Below are 16,270 nucleotides of genomic sequence, written 5' to 3' on the forward strand. Positions count from 1 at the left end.
GAATAATGTCAGTTAATTCTGACGAAACGTGAAAACATTACCAAGTATATTTCCTTGCTAGCCTAGCTAGCCTAGGCCCTGGCTAGCTCGATTACAAAATAAATAATAAAATCGTTCGCAAATAATAGTCCTCATATAGGCTACGACCCTACCCTACCTAGCAACGCTAGACCTAGGCCTAGCCCGAAAAAGTACACCGGTCCCGCCGCCAGGCAGTATCATGAGCATGTGGTGAAAACAAGGGTGAATTTTCTAACTTCTTAAATTTCGTGATTTCTTCGTTGCTGGCCTTGAAGCAAAAAAATCGGTTATCCTTTCTCGGCGCTTCATCCTCCTCCTAGGCTATTTTTGGCGTGTCGCATGTCCTCGATCCCAAAGAAATGAAAAATATCGAGCACCCAAACTTTTGTGATGACGTCGTGCCAAAGTAAATAAACTACGGAGCACACGATTGGTCAAATAGCCTAGGCAACAAACCTCTCATTATATTTTGAAGTCTTGCTGGTTACGTCATTCAGCTGGCTGCAGCTTTGTTTTGATTTCTACGATCGATAGCGACAAATAAACAGTGCCAAAAATGCTCCCATTTTGTAATAAATTGCACTATCTTGGAAGCGGGGGATAAATTGCACTATCTTGGAAACGGGGGATCGTTTTCTGGCTAAGGGGGTTCGCTGGCAAAAGGGGGGTTCGCTGAAAAAGGGGGGTTCGCCCGAACCCCTAAAAACCCCCCTGGCTACGGGTCTGTGGTATGTCATATGATACGGAAAATTAGTTTCCCATTTGAACTTCTTAGTATACACTGCACAGTGGTTGCACATGTGCAATCACATGCAGTGATGATCAGAACCTCCTTGATTAGTATACTTACTGAGTAGGTTAGAATAGGCCTAGAATTTACAAATTTTTCGATCTCAACATCGGAATTTAAGGTCAGAATATTGATTCAATAATTGAAATACATTCTTTTTTAAGTTTATACACATTTAATAAAATCCACCAAAAAAAATTGAAAATACAATTTTTATAATGATGAAGTTGTTTACTTTTCACAAATTTGAAATTTGTGGGGATTCACCATTTAGGCCTATGCCCTAGATCTGCGTTGAAGAGTTCTGCGAGTTCATGAAATGGAGTCTGAAAATTGGTAGACATTTTTTAACGAACTTTCAACTGAAAGGAACTTCGAAATGAGTGCATACTATTGCAAATTAACTTCGTGTAGGTAAATAAGGTTCTTTACAGGCCTGTTGCGCTATTTATATTGGTGGTTTTTGTATTAATTTTTGTACAGCATTGATTGAAGTAGCCGGCGAAAACATCGTAGTAGCCGATCGAATGCGCCGGCCGCCGGCTCTTCAATAAACCCCTGCTACTGTCATATAGGAATTGAACCTAGAACCCTGGGATTAGAAGGCAAACATCTTAACCACAAAGTTATTCAACCCACTCCAGATATCTGTAGCACTACAGAAGATTAAAAAAAAAAAGCTGAATCAATCATAAATAAACAGAACTTGCCTAAAAGTAGTAACACACAAATTGGACAATTTCTGTTGTACTACAATAAACTCAGTTCTATGACATTCAATCATTGTCATTTAAATGATATTATACTCAATTTGCCTACTTTGAATCACTTCAATAAATTCTTAAAAATATAATCTCTTAATAAGGCAGTAATATAACAATATACTTGCAAAGCGCATAAAGCACATAACTTTGAACAATAACATTTTATCTCTATGCGCTGAGAAACCACAGCTAAGTGCACAAAAAAGGAAGAATACAAAACCAAAAGAAAATGAATAAAGTTTAGAATTAAAATAAAAAGATTAAAGATGGGATTTGAGCCAAACCTGATAAAATAAAGTCAATCCACATACTATTGTTTATATTCTAATGGACTTCCCATTCAGGGTGTGAAAAAAGATTTTAACAGTTATATAGACTTATTATAGTTATATAATTTTAGTTGATCCAATTGTTAAAATAATATGAGTTTGTACTCACTACGACAATTGTAGCATAAACAATTTATAAACCAAAAAAAAAAGATGAAAAGACTTATTTATAAATATTCATGAAATTTTCCAAGATAAAAAGAATGAAAATTATAATAAAATGTGGTTGAAGATGATTGCTTCTGAATACTTGTCCTCAATTCCCAAAGGGTGATTATAATCAATTTATCAAACATGTTTCCTCTCTCTATCAAACAATTTGTTGAAAACATGTTTTTGTTTAATGTACCTGTACAGGTGACAACTGCTGTTCCCACCTAGTGCCAACGGAATAGATTGTCACGCATCACACATTCCTAAGCACTCTTACAAGAAGTCAATAACAACGTGTTTATGTTCAACACTTCTGAACAAACGTCAACTATCCCAATAGACTTCTGCTGAGCAATGCAATGTATGGTTGCCAACTATACTGTACCAATAGCTTAGCAACAAATTTGATCATTTTGCGGTGTAACATCATCCATGATGTCTGGTTCTGAGAGGAATCATATTTCAGATATTAACTTCGCAGGTTCAAGATTTGGAATTGAGGGGGGCCCAGGGAGGATCTTTCACAAATGGAGGGTTTAGACCAATCCCCATCATGATTGGGGCTGAGTAGGAAAAAATATGATTATGGGACATCTAGATGGCCAGAAATGGCACTCTTGGGCTTTTAAGTAAATGGTAATACAGTTTCTTTTTTTTTCTCCACTTTTAAAGTAATTTTGAAAAATTTAGGGGGCACAAGCTAGTTGCCCACCTTTGAATCTGCCACTGATTCAGAAAATAGATCTGTATGTAATTATTTTTAAGAATATAAATTCTTATTCAAATTATACAACATAATGTCAATTTGAAATGAATCACCTCGGGTATAAGTGGACAACTCCCCACCCCCCCAACAAACAAACAAAAAAAATAAAAATTGGTGTACAGTATCAACCCTTCTTGCATTTAATCAATGTTTACATCCATCCATGCATCTACAGCACTAAACTCTCATCTTAACTTGATACGCAAAAATCTACAACGAAGGTTACTGTAGCACCCATCTGGGCACTGTAAACCAAGCTACGGTTGCATGTAATGATTGACCCAACATGACATAGAGAACAGTGATTCTGTTTCTTATGTTGTTACAGACCTTTTTTTCTGATCTAAAGTACACAGTACAATTTCCTGGTTTCCAACATAACATTAAATAAACAGTAGATGTGTGTTGACTTTTCATGACACTGCAATTCACGTATTATAGCTCTTTACCCATCCTGTCATCCTTAGACATTCTTGCCTGTCACTCTAAGTTTATCCACCCTACTTTTATTGATTGAAGGACTTTTTTTCTATAATCAATATTTGGTAAAGTAGGCCTACTGTACTGTATTGAAATGCCATGGGTATGGCTACAAAAGACATATGATGTTCTGCACTCTGTTGTTCTGCTAGTTTTTACATACCATCTTCACAATCACCCTGCCAATCTAAATGTTTACTGAACATCATGTAAAATCCACATATATAAATGATTGACATTAATGTAATAAATTGATACCAGGGGCTGGATTTATCAAACTAGAAATCAGCTTAGATTTATCTTAAGTCCATTTTTTTGCTTAAGTCAAATTTATCAATATTGCTTTAACTTAAAAATTGCATAAAATTAAAAAGTCGATTGTACGCATGAACCATCTAGGACAATTTTTAAGCTAAGAATTTGCTACAGATGGTTTAATAAATCAGCTTATATTTGCTCAGGGATATTTAAACTTTTTTGACTTAAGACATTTGCTAAGCTGAGATTAATGAATCTTAAAATTTTGACCGCAAGGGGTTTGAAAAAATAGTATCGACCACTGCCAGACTGTTTAGCAACTTTCAACACTTTTCCTATTGAGCTCGTTGAGAGTGGTGCATATGTGATCAGACTGACATGTAGTGAATATACAAGAACTACAAACATTTTAGCATAGTACTAAACACTTTATTCTAATCACAATCTGTAACCCTTAACAATAAAAAAGAGCCACGTTTGGAGATTTACGCAATTTTCGCAAAATAAAGCTGAGATTATGACGAACGAACATGCTCAACTTGCTGTTCTTTCTGTTGGCGACGTACAGTACTGCAGAATGTGTGAGTTGGGGATCGTCTTTCACGTTGAATAAAATCAACGGAGAATACAGACAGAACAGCTACATGTGTGTAAGGGATAACTTAGAAGTTCCGTTTTTTTTAATTAGTGTAATTTATTTGATTTACGCAATTTTCGCAAAATAAAGCTGAGATTATCGGTATTTTGTGAAAGTAAATCAATACCGCTCTACGCTAATGTGAACAAACAATTAGTGAAATACTTACGTTCCAGACTGAATATAGTGTTCAAATTGTTACTACAGTACATGTTGGTAATTACTGTACCCCATCTATCGGATTCCATAAAAAAAAACCTGAAACACAGACCTGTGTGTTTGGCGGTCAAGCATTACATTACCAGACACGGAGATCTCCGTGTTTGATGAGCAGAGTATTTACCATGGCAACTTAACATACCATTCTACAGTATGTATCAGATTCACCTCATATGATGTTCAATATGTTTTAAAAAATAATCATTACTTGATCATGTGAATGAATTTATGGTGTACGGTGAAATTCTAGCATGCTAGAAAAATAATAACCAAAAAAAAAAAAAAAAAAAACAAAAACGACAAAAACGAACTTATGATTAAGAATCACTATTAAGTAAAAAGAAATTTGTATTTTGTATTAATTGTCTTGTCCAAACTACTGTATCAAATTTTATTTGATAAAAGCATGTGAAATGCTTAATATGGTCATGATGCCGTCAAATCATGACCATAGACAGTCAACTTATATTATAAAAAAATATTGAGACACATCATGACTATCCGTGGGCATACAACGGTTTCTGTCAAAAGAAAATATAAAATTGTGAACAAGGTTTAATACAAAAAAGCACTATACAGATCTGAAGACATTAAAAAAAAGTAGGACGTGTGTTCTAAATTTAGATTGTCTATTGCTTGTATAAGCTAGTCGTATGTAAGAGCTGAGATACTGTACAATCATTCTTAAAGATGACTAAGCACAGAACACTCGCCTACTTCTCATAATAGCATCCACAATCCCAAAGGGATCGCTACGATTGAGTTATACACATCAAGCAAAAGTAAACCAGACCAACCTTTAGGGTTAAGGTAACAGAACGTACTACACTGTAGATTTGAATGCAGTTCAGCCAAGCAATGGGGTACAACACAACCCATTATGCTTATTCCAATGTAAAGTAAACACAAACGCAAAGTTAAATATTGGAACTAATCACTAAAGGAAATCTGATATTTACAAGTTGAGTGACAATTTCCATTAGACATCATAATGTAAGTAGACAGGAATGAAAATCTAAGATACAGGTCTCCATAATTTACAGTAATTAATAAAGACCCTTGAAAAAAAAGACCACCTTCATTGACAATGTCTATTATCTTTATTATTAGAGACCAAGCTACTACTAAATACCATGCAAACCCCTGTTTCAAAAGTGGTCTTTAATTAGAGGGAGACCAGTACTTAAAAATAAAATTTAAGTAATAACTTTACTTGTACAGTAATACATTTAATGATTTATTCACCATATAACACTGAAATTAGAGCAGCACATTCTACAGTAAAATGTCTGTAGTAAAAGCAATTATAATAATTAGATCAATAACAATAAACTCCATAACTTTAAACAGCCCTCAAAATTAACTTCAGCATTCGGCAGCGCCGGCGTCTAGGCACCCGTCGCCGGCGAGAAAATTGCCGACGTGCAGAAACGTACTGCTACTTTTCACGAATAAATTACACTAATTAAAAAAAAAACGGAACTTCTAAGTTAATCCCTTACACACATGTAGCTGTTGTCTGTATTCTCCGTTGATTTTAGTGAAAGTGAAAAGCGATCCCCAACTCACAGTACGTCGCCAACAGAAAGAACAGCAAGTCGAGCGTGTTCGTCATTACCAAAGTTTGCTATCCTTTTGACTGTGGTGGCTTTTATTTTAGGAATAAATATGCCCAGAGTATTTTAGTTTTAATTCGTTTTCACAAAAGTAACATGTAAACATATTTCAACATCCATGGTTAGTGCTTATTTTTTATCACTGCGGCTAGCCTAGGTCTACCTAGAACTTCACAGCACTCTGGGGATCCGATGGTCCACGTAGGCTTGTACTAGTACTAGCCTAGGTTTAGGCCTAGTACTTGACAACTTTTTGAAAATGCCGACGTAGGACCGGCGTCAATTTTTTAACGTCGGCGTGCTTTATCCCTAATTTTGAGGGCTGTTTAGATAAAAGCAGAATTAATTATGCGACTCTTAAAACTGACTTAAAATTAAGGGAGTCAAATGGCCGAGGCAGGGACACCGTAACCATAGCCAACAATATCGGCACGACTTTGCGGCCGACTTGCTCCTATTCTGGTGGTGGAACAAGTCTTTTCAGACAAGGACTATCATAGACCCAGTGTACACAAATGCTCATTGCACTTTAAAAAACCCAGTACATCTTTCGAGATGAGTAGAGGGTACCGCAGGTGCACTGGTAGATTCGGCCCCTGTCGTGGACAGAAGAAAGTGCACCATTTTACCAACTGCAGAGGACATGAAGCGACCCTCAGGGGAGGAGAAAGCATTGAAAAGTGCACTCAGTCCACTGAGCCTTTAGCTAGATTTACACTACACACGATAACAACACGACAACAGAGACTTTTCGATTGAGTGAACAACGAGCACGTTCACGTCGACTGCAGGCGACCGTCAACGTTGTTCACTGCTCATGGTGATCCACCGCTGAAATCAGTTTCGATTTCAGTTGACGAGGAGTCAACATGATGACATTTTGAGCAAGGATCATGCCTAATACCATCATGGCGAATCTTCATAGAGTCCGAGAAGCGATCCTCTTCGGATATTTCAGCAATGTGCTTGACGATGAAAAGTTTGTGCTTTTGTACAATACTAATTGACCTGTAAACTGTAAACTTGTTCGATGTCAGAGATGAAATTACTTATAAATTGCATAGGCTTCTGCTTTAATATGAAGATCCTATCAGCGGGTCCTGTATCGGACGTCATACAGTCAACAGGGCGAGTAGATTTGGGTCGACGGTGAAAACCGGGGTGAACGCCTTCTCAAATCTGGTGGTGAGCGAGGGTTGATGATCGCGCACACGCAGTGCTTGAAATGACATCAGTCAGGACGTCGATCGTTGACGTGAAAATCGAAAAGTGCCTATTATATCATCGTGTAGTTTGTTTTCTTCAACACTGTGCTCATCTGTATCCTGTCGTAATCGTGTCTAGTTTGATAAAGCTTTAAATTGGCGTATTATATGTTTGTTACTATTATAATTATTATCATTATTATTATTATTATTATATTAATATTATTATTATTATTATTAGTAGTAGTAGTAGTAGTAGTAGTAGTAGTAGTAGTAGAGTAGTAGTAGTGGTAGTAGTGGTAGTAGTAGTAGTAGTAGTAGTAGCAGTAGTAGTAGTAGTAGTAGTAGTAGTAGTAGTATTAAAATGTTATCACTATACTCGGTGATTCATTTGATTTTGAGAATGAAACTAGCATATTTAGATTTTTTTTTTGACAAATTTTGTATTAAAATCATTTATATATTAATAGGTGGCAATTTGAAAATACACTTTTGTATTTATTTTTTTTAATTATTTATTCAGGTTTTAAAACAATTAGAAAAACAGTACAAGACTAGAATACAATTTTACAATACCATATGATTCAAATATATGCCTTAGCCTATATAAAATCTAAAATATTATCATAGTGAATTCCTACTTTTTATATTTGTATTCATGGGCCACAAAAAAAAACTGCCATCGGGCCACATGTGGCATGTGAGCCGCACTCTGCCCACCTGTGCTTCACATTCTTTTAGTTGTGAGCAAATTATATTATACTATTGTGACAACTCTTCATAATTTTCTAGGTAATCAGGTTTTTATTCCTTTTAGAGACTTATAACGCTAAAGCTTGTGTGTCCCTCGTTTGAACGAACTTTAACAGACTGTCTACTTACAGTACTTTAATTTTGAGTACACAATGAATATAGACTACCTATGAGAAAAAGAAAATGCAAAAAGAAAAATGTTCAAAGGTAACTTACAGATAGATGATCTTGACTGCTAGAGGTTCAGAAATAGATGGAAACTCCCAGAAATTCAGATTAACGCATGACACTTTGTACAGATCCTCTGCAGTAGTATTACAACTGCAGTTGTTTGGGCCCAAATAACACAGCGTGGACGTGGCATTGGTCGTAGGTTGTGCAGCAAAGCAGACAAAGAGGATGATAAGCAACTGAACATACTGGAAGGCTGGACAGCCTAAGTGAAGAATCTTCACCAGGTTCGACAATTCCTTAAAGAGATCTCTAGGCATCTCCAGTTGAAGTGCTGTAGTCCTGTCGCAATTGACAGGGGGACATGGAACAGAAACATCAAGTCCTCACACATTCACAATCTGATGAATAATCAAGGTATCACTCTGGGAAATGTCTCTAAAAGTCTTCTTAAACTTAGCAACAAAAATTTGCTGTTGAAGTAAAAAAGAACAAAAAAACCCTGTAATTTTCCTGATACAGTATTTCTCTGATTACTCTCAATTACAGAGCAGTGGGAGTACAAACAGTTCATACTTCCTCGGGTTAAGGCCTACTACCCTTAAAAAATTAGGCTGATTTTGGGAGATGAATTCTTTGCTCGTGCAGGGGTGGCACCAGTGGGGGAAAGGAGCCAGGCACCACCACCCCCACCGTCGGGCAGACAAAATTGTATGTATTTTCAAATAAGTTGACTCTTATCAATAAAATTGATTAATTAAAGTAGAAGTATTTGAAACCCCTATTTAATCGTAATACTGAATTTTACGGTAGCTTCGCTCCCTTGACCGCTTTCGAAAAATTTTGAGTGATGGCGGACCGCGTCCACTTTGCTCTCATCGGGGACATTAGCCCTCCCATGTGGTACCTCGCGCTCCTTGTCGGGGAAATCCTAGCACCGCCTTTGTGTTTGTAAAAAAACCACCTACCAACCAGTACTTTACCAACTAAAAGACCAATTTCAAACCGTACGGTGGGCTTTTGCCACAGGGGCAGATCAAGAGATGCCAAAAGGGGTGAGGGGGAGGGGGGAAGTGGACCGGAAGAGGGCCGAAAGTATGAAATTTATTTGTTACGCCTGAAAATAATCTGAGGCCCTTTTTTCTTTTTTTCTTTTTTTTTTTTTTTTTTTTCCTTTCCAAAAAGTGGGGGGGTGGGAAACTGGGATCCATGCCTGTGCCACCTGGGAATTGCTGGTATGTGAAATTGGACTAAAGTAGGGAAGGAATTATGAATCATGATCTTATGAGGAGACTTCAATATGCAAAGATATGCTGTATGTGTACTGTACATACTGATTAACTTATAATCTAATTAGGGTTTATGAATTCAGAGGTTTGCCAACTAAATTAATACAGTATTAGAGAGTAAAATAATAGCTACAAAATAGTAAAAAAATCATTCAAATCGGACATTTCCTTATGAAGTTACAAGCGTTTAACCACACAGCTGTTTAAAGAACAATATATGAGAAATCAGCTTTATGATTTCAGGCAAATTCTCATGCAGAAACTATCTTTAAATCCTTAAAAAGTGTTGTTTTAACGTTCAAAATGGGGAAATTAACAGCATAGAATGATGTGTAGATATATAAAGTTTAGTGCAATAAATTAGATTTTTAAAAATTTGACATTCCAGCATGTTTTGGCCATTTTCTCTGAAACACGATTTGCGACGAGTGACTGGTTTGGCTTGTCTTTGCCACAAATAGTGATGGAAAAGTTACTTATCAAATAGCTGGTCTTTGCATGGTGTCTTTAGTAAGCCTGCTGTGGGAGGGAGTGTGTTGCTGGCAAGGGAAGTGATAACACTCATCATGTAATCTTAAATGGGGAGTGGTACCAGCTGGCCCATAATATTATGGTAGAGGAGTAGATTTGAATGCTGGTCTGGTAGTACTAAAGTCCAAGCTACTGGTCTTCTTATCTAGATTTAGTATATTTTATCTGTCTTGTTCAAAGGGCTAAATTCCAGAGGCAGAATATTATGAATTAGCAGCCAACAACCATGTAACACTGATTGTGAATTCAAAACACAATATCTCAAGAGCAGATCCAGCGGAGGGCCCGTTCCCCCTGTCAGTCAAGCCAAAAAATTAAAAAAAGTGAAAAAAAATTGGAGATAAAAATAGGAAAAAGGAAAAAAGGAGTGTACCGTACTCGCGCGAATAAGTGCCCCGTTTGAATAAGCGCCCCTCTCGAATAACCGCCCCCTCATAAGATTTTGTTTTTAGCAAGTCAATAATCCAATCAATCCTGGGACTGTGGCTGTTGGCATGATTTGAGCTGTAGAGTGGAAACACATTCTTCTTTAGTCAATATCAAAATAAGGATATTTCTCTTGGACAGATGAGAGCTCCGATCCCTGGACAGACAGTATATTCCAACTTTAATCTTTTTACATATTTGTCTATGTCTTAGTTTAGTCCTACTCCTATTTTTCTTTTTTCGACCTTAAGCACATTCTCATCTGAGTTTTCAAGAAAAATACAAGGATCCTGCCATCCTGCTAGTTTCAATCGGCCGATGGCCAACAAGCTAAACCACTAAACACCACTAATTGCATCTGCTATTTTGCTGTTATGTAAATATTCACGCATTCTTGTTATGAACCATGTTCTCTGGACGATTATCTTCTCTAACCACCATTCGTAATATCCTTATATAATCTTTTTTTCATTCAAAATTGCCTCTTGAATTTTTAATTATTAAAATAATTTCCCATTGGAACCCCTCGATTTTCATCTATTTCCATAAGCGCCCCCTCAATTTCCACTCTGTTTTCATAAGCGCCCCGTTTAAATAAGCACCCCGTTTGAATAAACGCCCCTCAGAAAGTGCAAAAAATATTTTTTAAGCGCCCGGGCGCTTATTCGCGCGAGTACGGTACCTATGAGTTCAGTGGCGATCAAGCATTGGGTCGGGTGATTATTTCCCACTTATTTACACCAACCATGGTGGGGCTGATGTGGGCGTGGTGGCAAAAAAAATTCACCCCTGTATCTGTACAACACAGGAAGTCAACAACACATAGGAAATGTATACAATACAGTATGGCATTGATAGATGAAACATACATTTGTGAATAGAAAGTCAATGGTACATAATTATCACGTAAAATATTAATATTGTAATTTTTTTATCACAATTTTTTCCATGCAAACTTGTATACCTGCTATCTGATGAAACAAAAAATAAAATTTGTATATAGCGACCTCTATGTAAAAATCATTAACTAGAGCAGCCTAAAATTCTATTGGTGGAACTGCTACTGATTACAGTCGTCGATCGGGTAAAGATTTGTTAAAATAAGTTCATATGGCTGTATTGACATTTTAATGACGAATTCACTTCATTTTTTTAAATTTTAGGGTATAATCGGCCAAAACAATACCTTTAAAAATGTTTATAATGCGTGAAATAATACAACGTAGGTGTAAGACTTAAAAAGTGGATGCTCATGCGTTACTCACGCATTAAGACGTAAAAAGTGGAATGCTGATGCGCGAGACTCATGCATTGCAGTATGCGAGACAGTTGACAGGTTAACATTTTTTTTACCAGAGATTCAACAGACAGGTAATATTAAATTGATAAAGAAAAACCACATGCACGGCTTAGGCCTAGGGCCTAGTTAGTTGGGTATTTATCGTTAGTAATAGTAGTAGTATGCCCCATAGGAAGGGCCTAGGCCTAGGCCCTACCTACAGTAGTACTGTAGACACTGTAGGCTAGACGTTTGGACTAGCAGTTACTGTATGATTTGTGCAGGTACAACAAGTTGAGCAAACTCACCTCCCTTAAGTTCAATGCCAACATTTGGAAACCAGAGAGTAGGCTAAGTATCGAGATTGCAATCACAAGAAAGTAAGCCTACCGTTTTTAACCAAAACATCAATCACACCACACACACAAACAAACGTAGGACTAGGAGGGCCTAGCGCAGTAGGATTCTGTTGAAGATTAGCTTTGGTTACAACAAGCAAGCCTCCAAATTAAAGAAGCCCTCGTGAATACATCACTCTCACCATAGTGTATGTCGAAGTACGTCAATGTTATCGATCGCCATCAGTATCTTAGCAAATAGCCTAATTGTGCAGAGAGTAAAAAAGCATTACCTTCTGTCAATCCAGCCATGGCTTCTCATCTCCTAACCAACCAATGTACACTCTAGATGGCGCTCGTTCATTCCATACAGGCGGATACGATCGATTACGTTAATAAAAGTTAATTTGGATTAATTTATTTATTGCTCTCGTAAAATGTGTGAATATTTGCTAAGGAATCTGGTTAATACGAATACAAATAACATAATGTTGTGTTGCTTCATATAGGCGTTTAGTGACAACACAACGTAAACGTTTTAATGGGCAGAGAAATTCCGACATTATTGATCCCTGTAGATACTCTACCAACATAATCAATACCAACCGATACTTATAAATCACGGCCACATCGATCGACTAAACAATCACTTAAGCGTTTAAATATGACTTAAAAATGAAGACAGTAAATAAGGATAGACCCTCTGAATTTCATTTCGTGCTATGTGACAAATTTTCTCCCCGGATACCTCCCATTTTTAGATTCCACCTTCATGATAGGTTGGCGAATGACGTAGGCCTAAATGGCGAACCAGTAATTAATGGTACTATTGGCAGAATCAGAAAAGAATTACAACGGATGGTAATTAGTGAATGGAAAGTGTATAAATAAAATCAAAAACAGAATAGCACATGCTAGATAGGCCTTCTGTGAAAACAAAAAAAACAATGTTAAAAAGTAAAATGACTCGTAAACAAAAGTAAGCTGCTACGTATTGTCAGTGTAAAAGGATGTGAATTGTGGATAACTGAAGCCATGAAGAGGAGGATAATGCTTTCGAAATGTGGTGTTTCAGAGGAAGTAAAATATAAGTTTGACAGGTTTTACGAGAAGTGAAGGTATCATGCTGAACCAAGTTTCATGGAACAGGATAGCACAACTCCATGGGTTATCATGCAAATTGTGGTTGAATAAATGAAATAAAACCTACCGAACAGAACCGAGCATCATGTTCAATGTAGAATTCGGAATGTATTTTTCTGTAATGTAGGCCTATTCTTTTCAATTAAAGTAAGTCGTCACGTGGGAGAAAAGATGCAACTTTGTACTTGGTTTCGTCAGTGTCAGTATAAAATCAAATTTCTATTTTTGAATTCAGTGACTCGTCTCGTTAAAACCGTTCGACTTTGTTGTTTACGTAATTAAATTATTTTGCTATTGTTGCCAAACGTTCAAGGGCGTCAATCCGTTGTGAAAAGCGGGAAGACGAATTGCAAAAATAAGGAAGTCTTGGGTCGTAGCCCAAGCGTACTATGCTGGGGTCGGGGGGGGGGGGCGCCCATCCCCGGTGGGGGTAGCCCCCGGAAGCTCTGGCGTTACACAATATATTTTTTTTGATAATTCCATATTCGTTTTATCATTTTATTATTTTAACATCAATTTTATTTTTAAAATAATATTCAATTCATATACATCATTGTGCACAGTAAAAAATTAGGCCTATCCATAACAATAAATAAGCATAGCTGATTTATTGATCTATTGGAAAATTGTAGTTTTATTTTTTAATTTAATTGTAGATTTATTTATTGAAACAGCTAACTTAAATACGATAACAACATTTACACATAGGATAAATTTGGAAGTAGCTGTGTATACAAAAATTGAATAAGCTACAGAAGTTGCGGTGTTTTTTATATAGGAAATATTTTATTCTTTTATATATCACAAAGGTTAGGTGGTCTGAGATAGGCTATGAACGTTGTATCCGGAAAACAGACCTAAGACCTGTGGTCTAATAGGCATAATTATGTTTCTGAATTATAGCCCTTAGTGGTGGTAACCTATGGTGGTGAATTTGGCACTTTGGTCAATCGTTGACTGGTTTGGCACGTCAGTGTTTTACCCTTTGCTGTTTTGATAGCATTTTCGATGGGTCCTCGATGATAATTTCTATTCCGGAGATGTCTGGATAGTTCTGTGCGATTTTGAAAAAAATCAAAACCCGAAGAACAGTTGCGTCTTTGCGCAATGCTTGGCTGAATGGAATGTTTTTGGTACAGTGCGGGGATGACAGCTGCTAGGGAGCAGGTACATATCAGGGCCGGCGGAACGTTTTTCAAATTGTGGGGGGGCTGTCTCTTATACACATCTAGATGGGTATAAAATAGGAATATATCATGCAGATCTGGAATCGAATCTAGGGGGTGGGGTCAACATTAATCCCAAAAACGAAAGGGGATCCGGGGTCCTCCCCCGGGGAAATTTTGATTCCTAGATGGAGGGAAATGAGCTTTTCCGACTTCTGAGGTGTCTTAATTACTTTAAGTTCTTCAAAATTCAAGGTTTTCCAATCATGAAAACGGTCAGGTAATTTTTCCCATTGTTATTACAGTAAATAGGCCTTATGGGTGTACCGGTATACATACATTAAAAAAAAAGAGTAGTTGCATACGATTTTTTTTCCATGAATCGATAAATCCCAAAAAGAAAGAGGGGTCCGGAGGTTAATTTTCCCCCTGGAAAATTTTGATTCCTACAAGGCGGAAATGAGTTTTCCCGACTTCTGAGGTGTCTTTTAATTTCTTTTAAGTTATTCAAAATTCAAGGTTTCCCCTCATGAAAATTATTATAATGAATCAAAGAACCCAAAGACAAAAGAAAGGTTCAGGTTCTCCCCGGGAAAACGTTGATTTCTAAATGGTGGGAAATAAGCTTTCCCACGTTGTGAAGTATCTTTAAGCGACTTTAATTGAAGTTCTTCAAAATTCAAGGTTTTCCCCTCTTGAAAACGGTCAGGTAAATTTTTCCCATTGTTATAACAGTAGGCCTTAACATACATAAAATAATTGAGTAGTTGCATACGATTTTTTTTTTTCATGAATCGATAAATCCCAAAAAGAAAGGGGGATCCGGGGGTTCTCCCCCTGGGAAATCTTGATTCCTAAAAGGCGGGAAATGAGCTTTCCCGACTTCTAAGTTGTCTTTTAACTACTTTGAAGTTCTTCAAAATTCAAGGTTTTCTCCTCTTGAAAATTATTTTAAATCAATGAACCCAAAGAGAAAAGGGAGGTTCGGGTTCTCCCCGGGAAAATGTTGATTTCTAAATGTTGGGAAATGAGCTTTTCCGACTTCTGAAGTATCTTTTTGCGATATTAATTTAAGTTCTTCAAAATTCAATTCCCACTCTTGAAAACGGTCAGGTAAATTGTTTCATTTGTTATTACAGTAAATAGGCCTTATGTGTGTATCATACATTTAAAAAAATGAGTAGTTGCATACGATTTTTTTTCATGAATCGATAAATCCCAAAGAGGAAGGGGGTCGGGGGATTCTCCCCCGGGAAAATTTTGATTCCTAGAAGGCGGGAAAAGAGCTTTCCCGACTTCTGAGATGTCTTTTAATGACTTTTAATTTCTTCAAAATTCAAGGTTTTCCCCTCTTGAAAACAATTCCATGAATCAATGAACCCCAAAGAAAAAGCAGGATTCTAGTTCTCCCAGGACTTTCTTTTTGTTTTTGAGTTTTCCAATGGAGGGGGTCAGGACTCATGACCCCCCCCCCACCCCCAGATCCGCCAATGCGGATACTCTTTCCCATCCTTCTCCTTCTTCCCTCTTTTTTCTTGCATTTCTTTCCGATCATACAAAAATCTCCAGACATTATATATTTTATCCCAAAAAGGTTGGGGGGCCCCACCCCAGTTCCGCCGGCTATGCATGTTTATCCGTGGGTTTACGAAAGAGATCTGTTTTAAGTGCACCGTTTTCCATGGTCACGGTAATGTCCAAAGCCTATACTGCTAGTGTATTTGTTTCAGTGAATTTGATTGCAGGATGAGCTGAATTAATGTTCAATAGGAACATATCCAAACTATCTTCACCATGGGTCCAGATCATGGAAATATCATCAATGTAACAAACCAAACATCTGGTTTCTTGGGCTGTAGGTGCAGGAAGTTGGCTTCAAATTGTCCCGATAGATAAATTTGCAAAAGATGGAGTCATTTTTGTAATACAATATTGG

The 16,270-nt window shown here is 37.0% G+C and overlaps 1 protein-coding gene across 1 annotated transcript in view; it reads right to left on the bottom strand.

Moving 5' to 3' along the window:
- The window catches only part of LOC117122789 (polycystin-1-like), a 50,625-nt gene extending 38,285 nt beyond the window's left edge, over positions 1-12,340 (bottom strand). The window contains exons 1-2 of the mRNA XM_033268526.1: positions 11,996-12,340; positions 8,208-8,635 (exon numbers count right to left, since the gene is read on the bottom strand). Of these exons, the coding sequence (XP_033124417.1) occupies positions 8,208-8,482 (275 nt within the window). The 5' untranslated portion in view covers positions 8,483-8,635; positions 11,996-12,340. The remainder of the gene's footprint in view (positions 1-8,207; positions 8,636-11,995) is intronic.
- Positions 12,341-16,270: the final 3,930 nt, after the last annotated feature.

The sequence above is a fragment of the Anneissia japonica genome, unplaced genomic scaffold (genome assembly GCF_011630105.1).
Source record: "Anneissia japonica isolate Jap-2015-1 unplaced genomic scaffold, ASM1163010v1 scaffold288162_len571657_cov150, whole genome shotgun sequence".
NCBI classification, from domain to species: Eukaryota; Metazoa; Echinodermata; class Crinoidea; order Comatulida; family Comatulidae; genus Anneissia; species Anneissia japonica.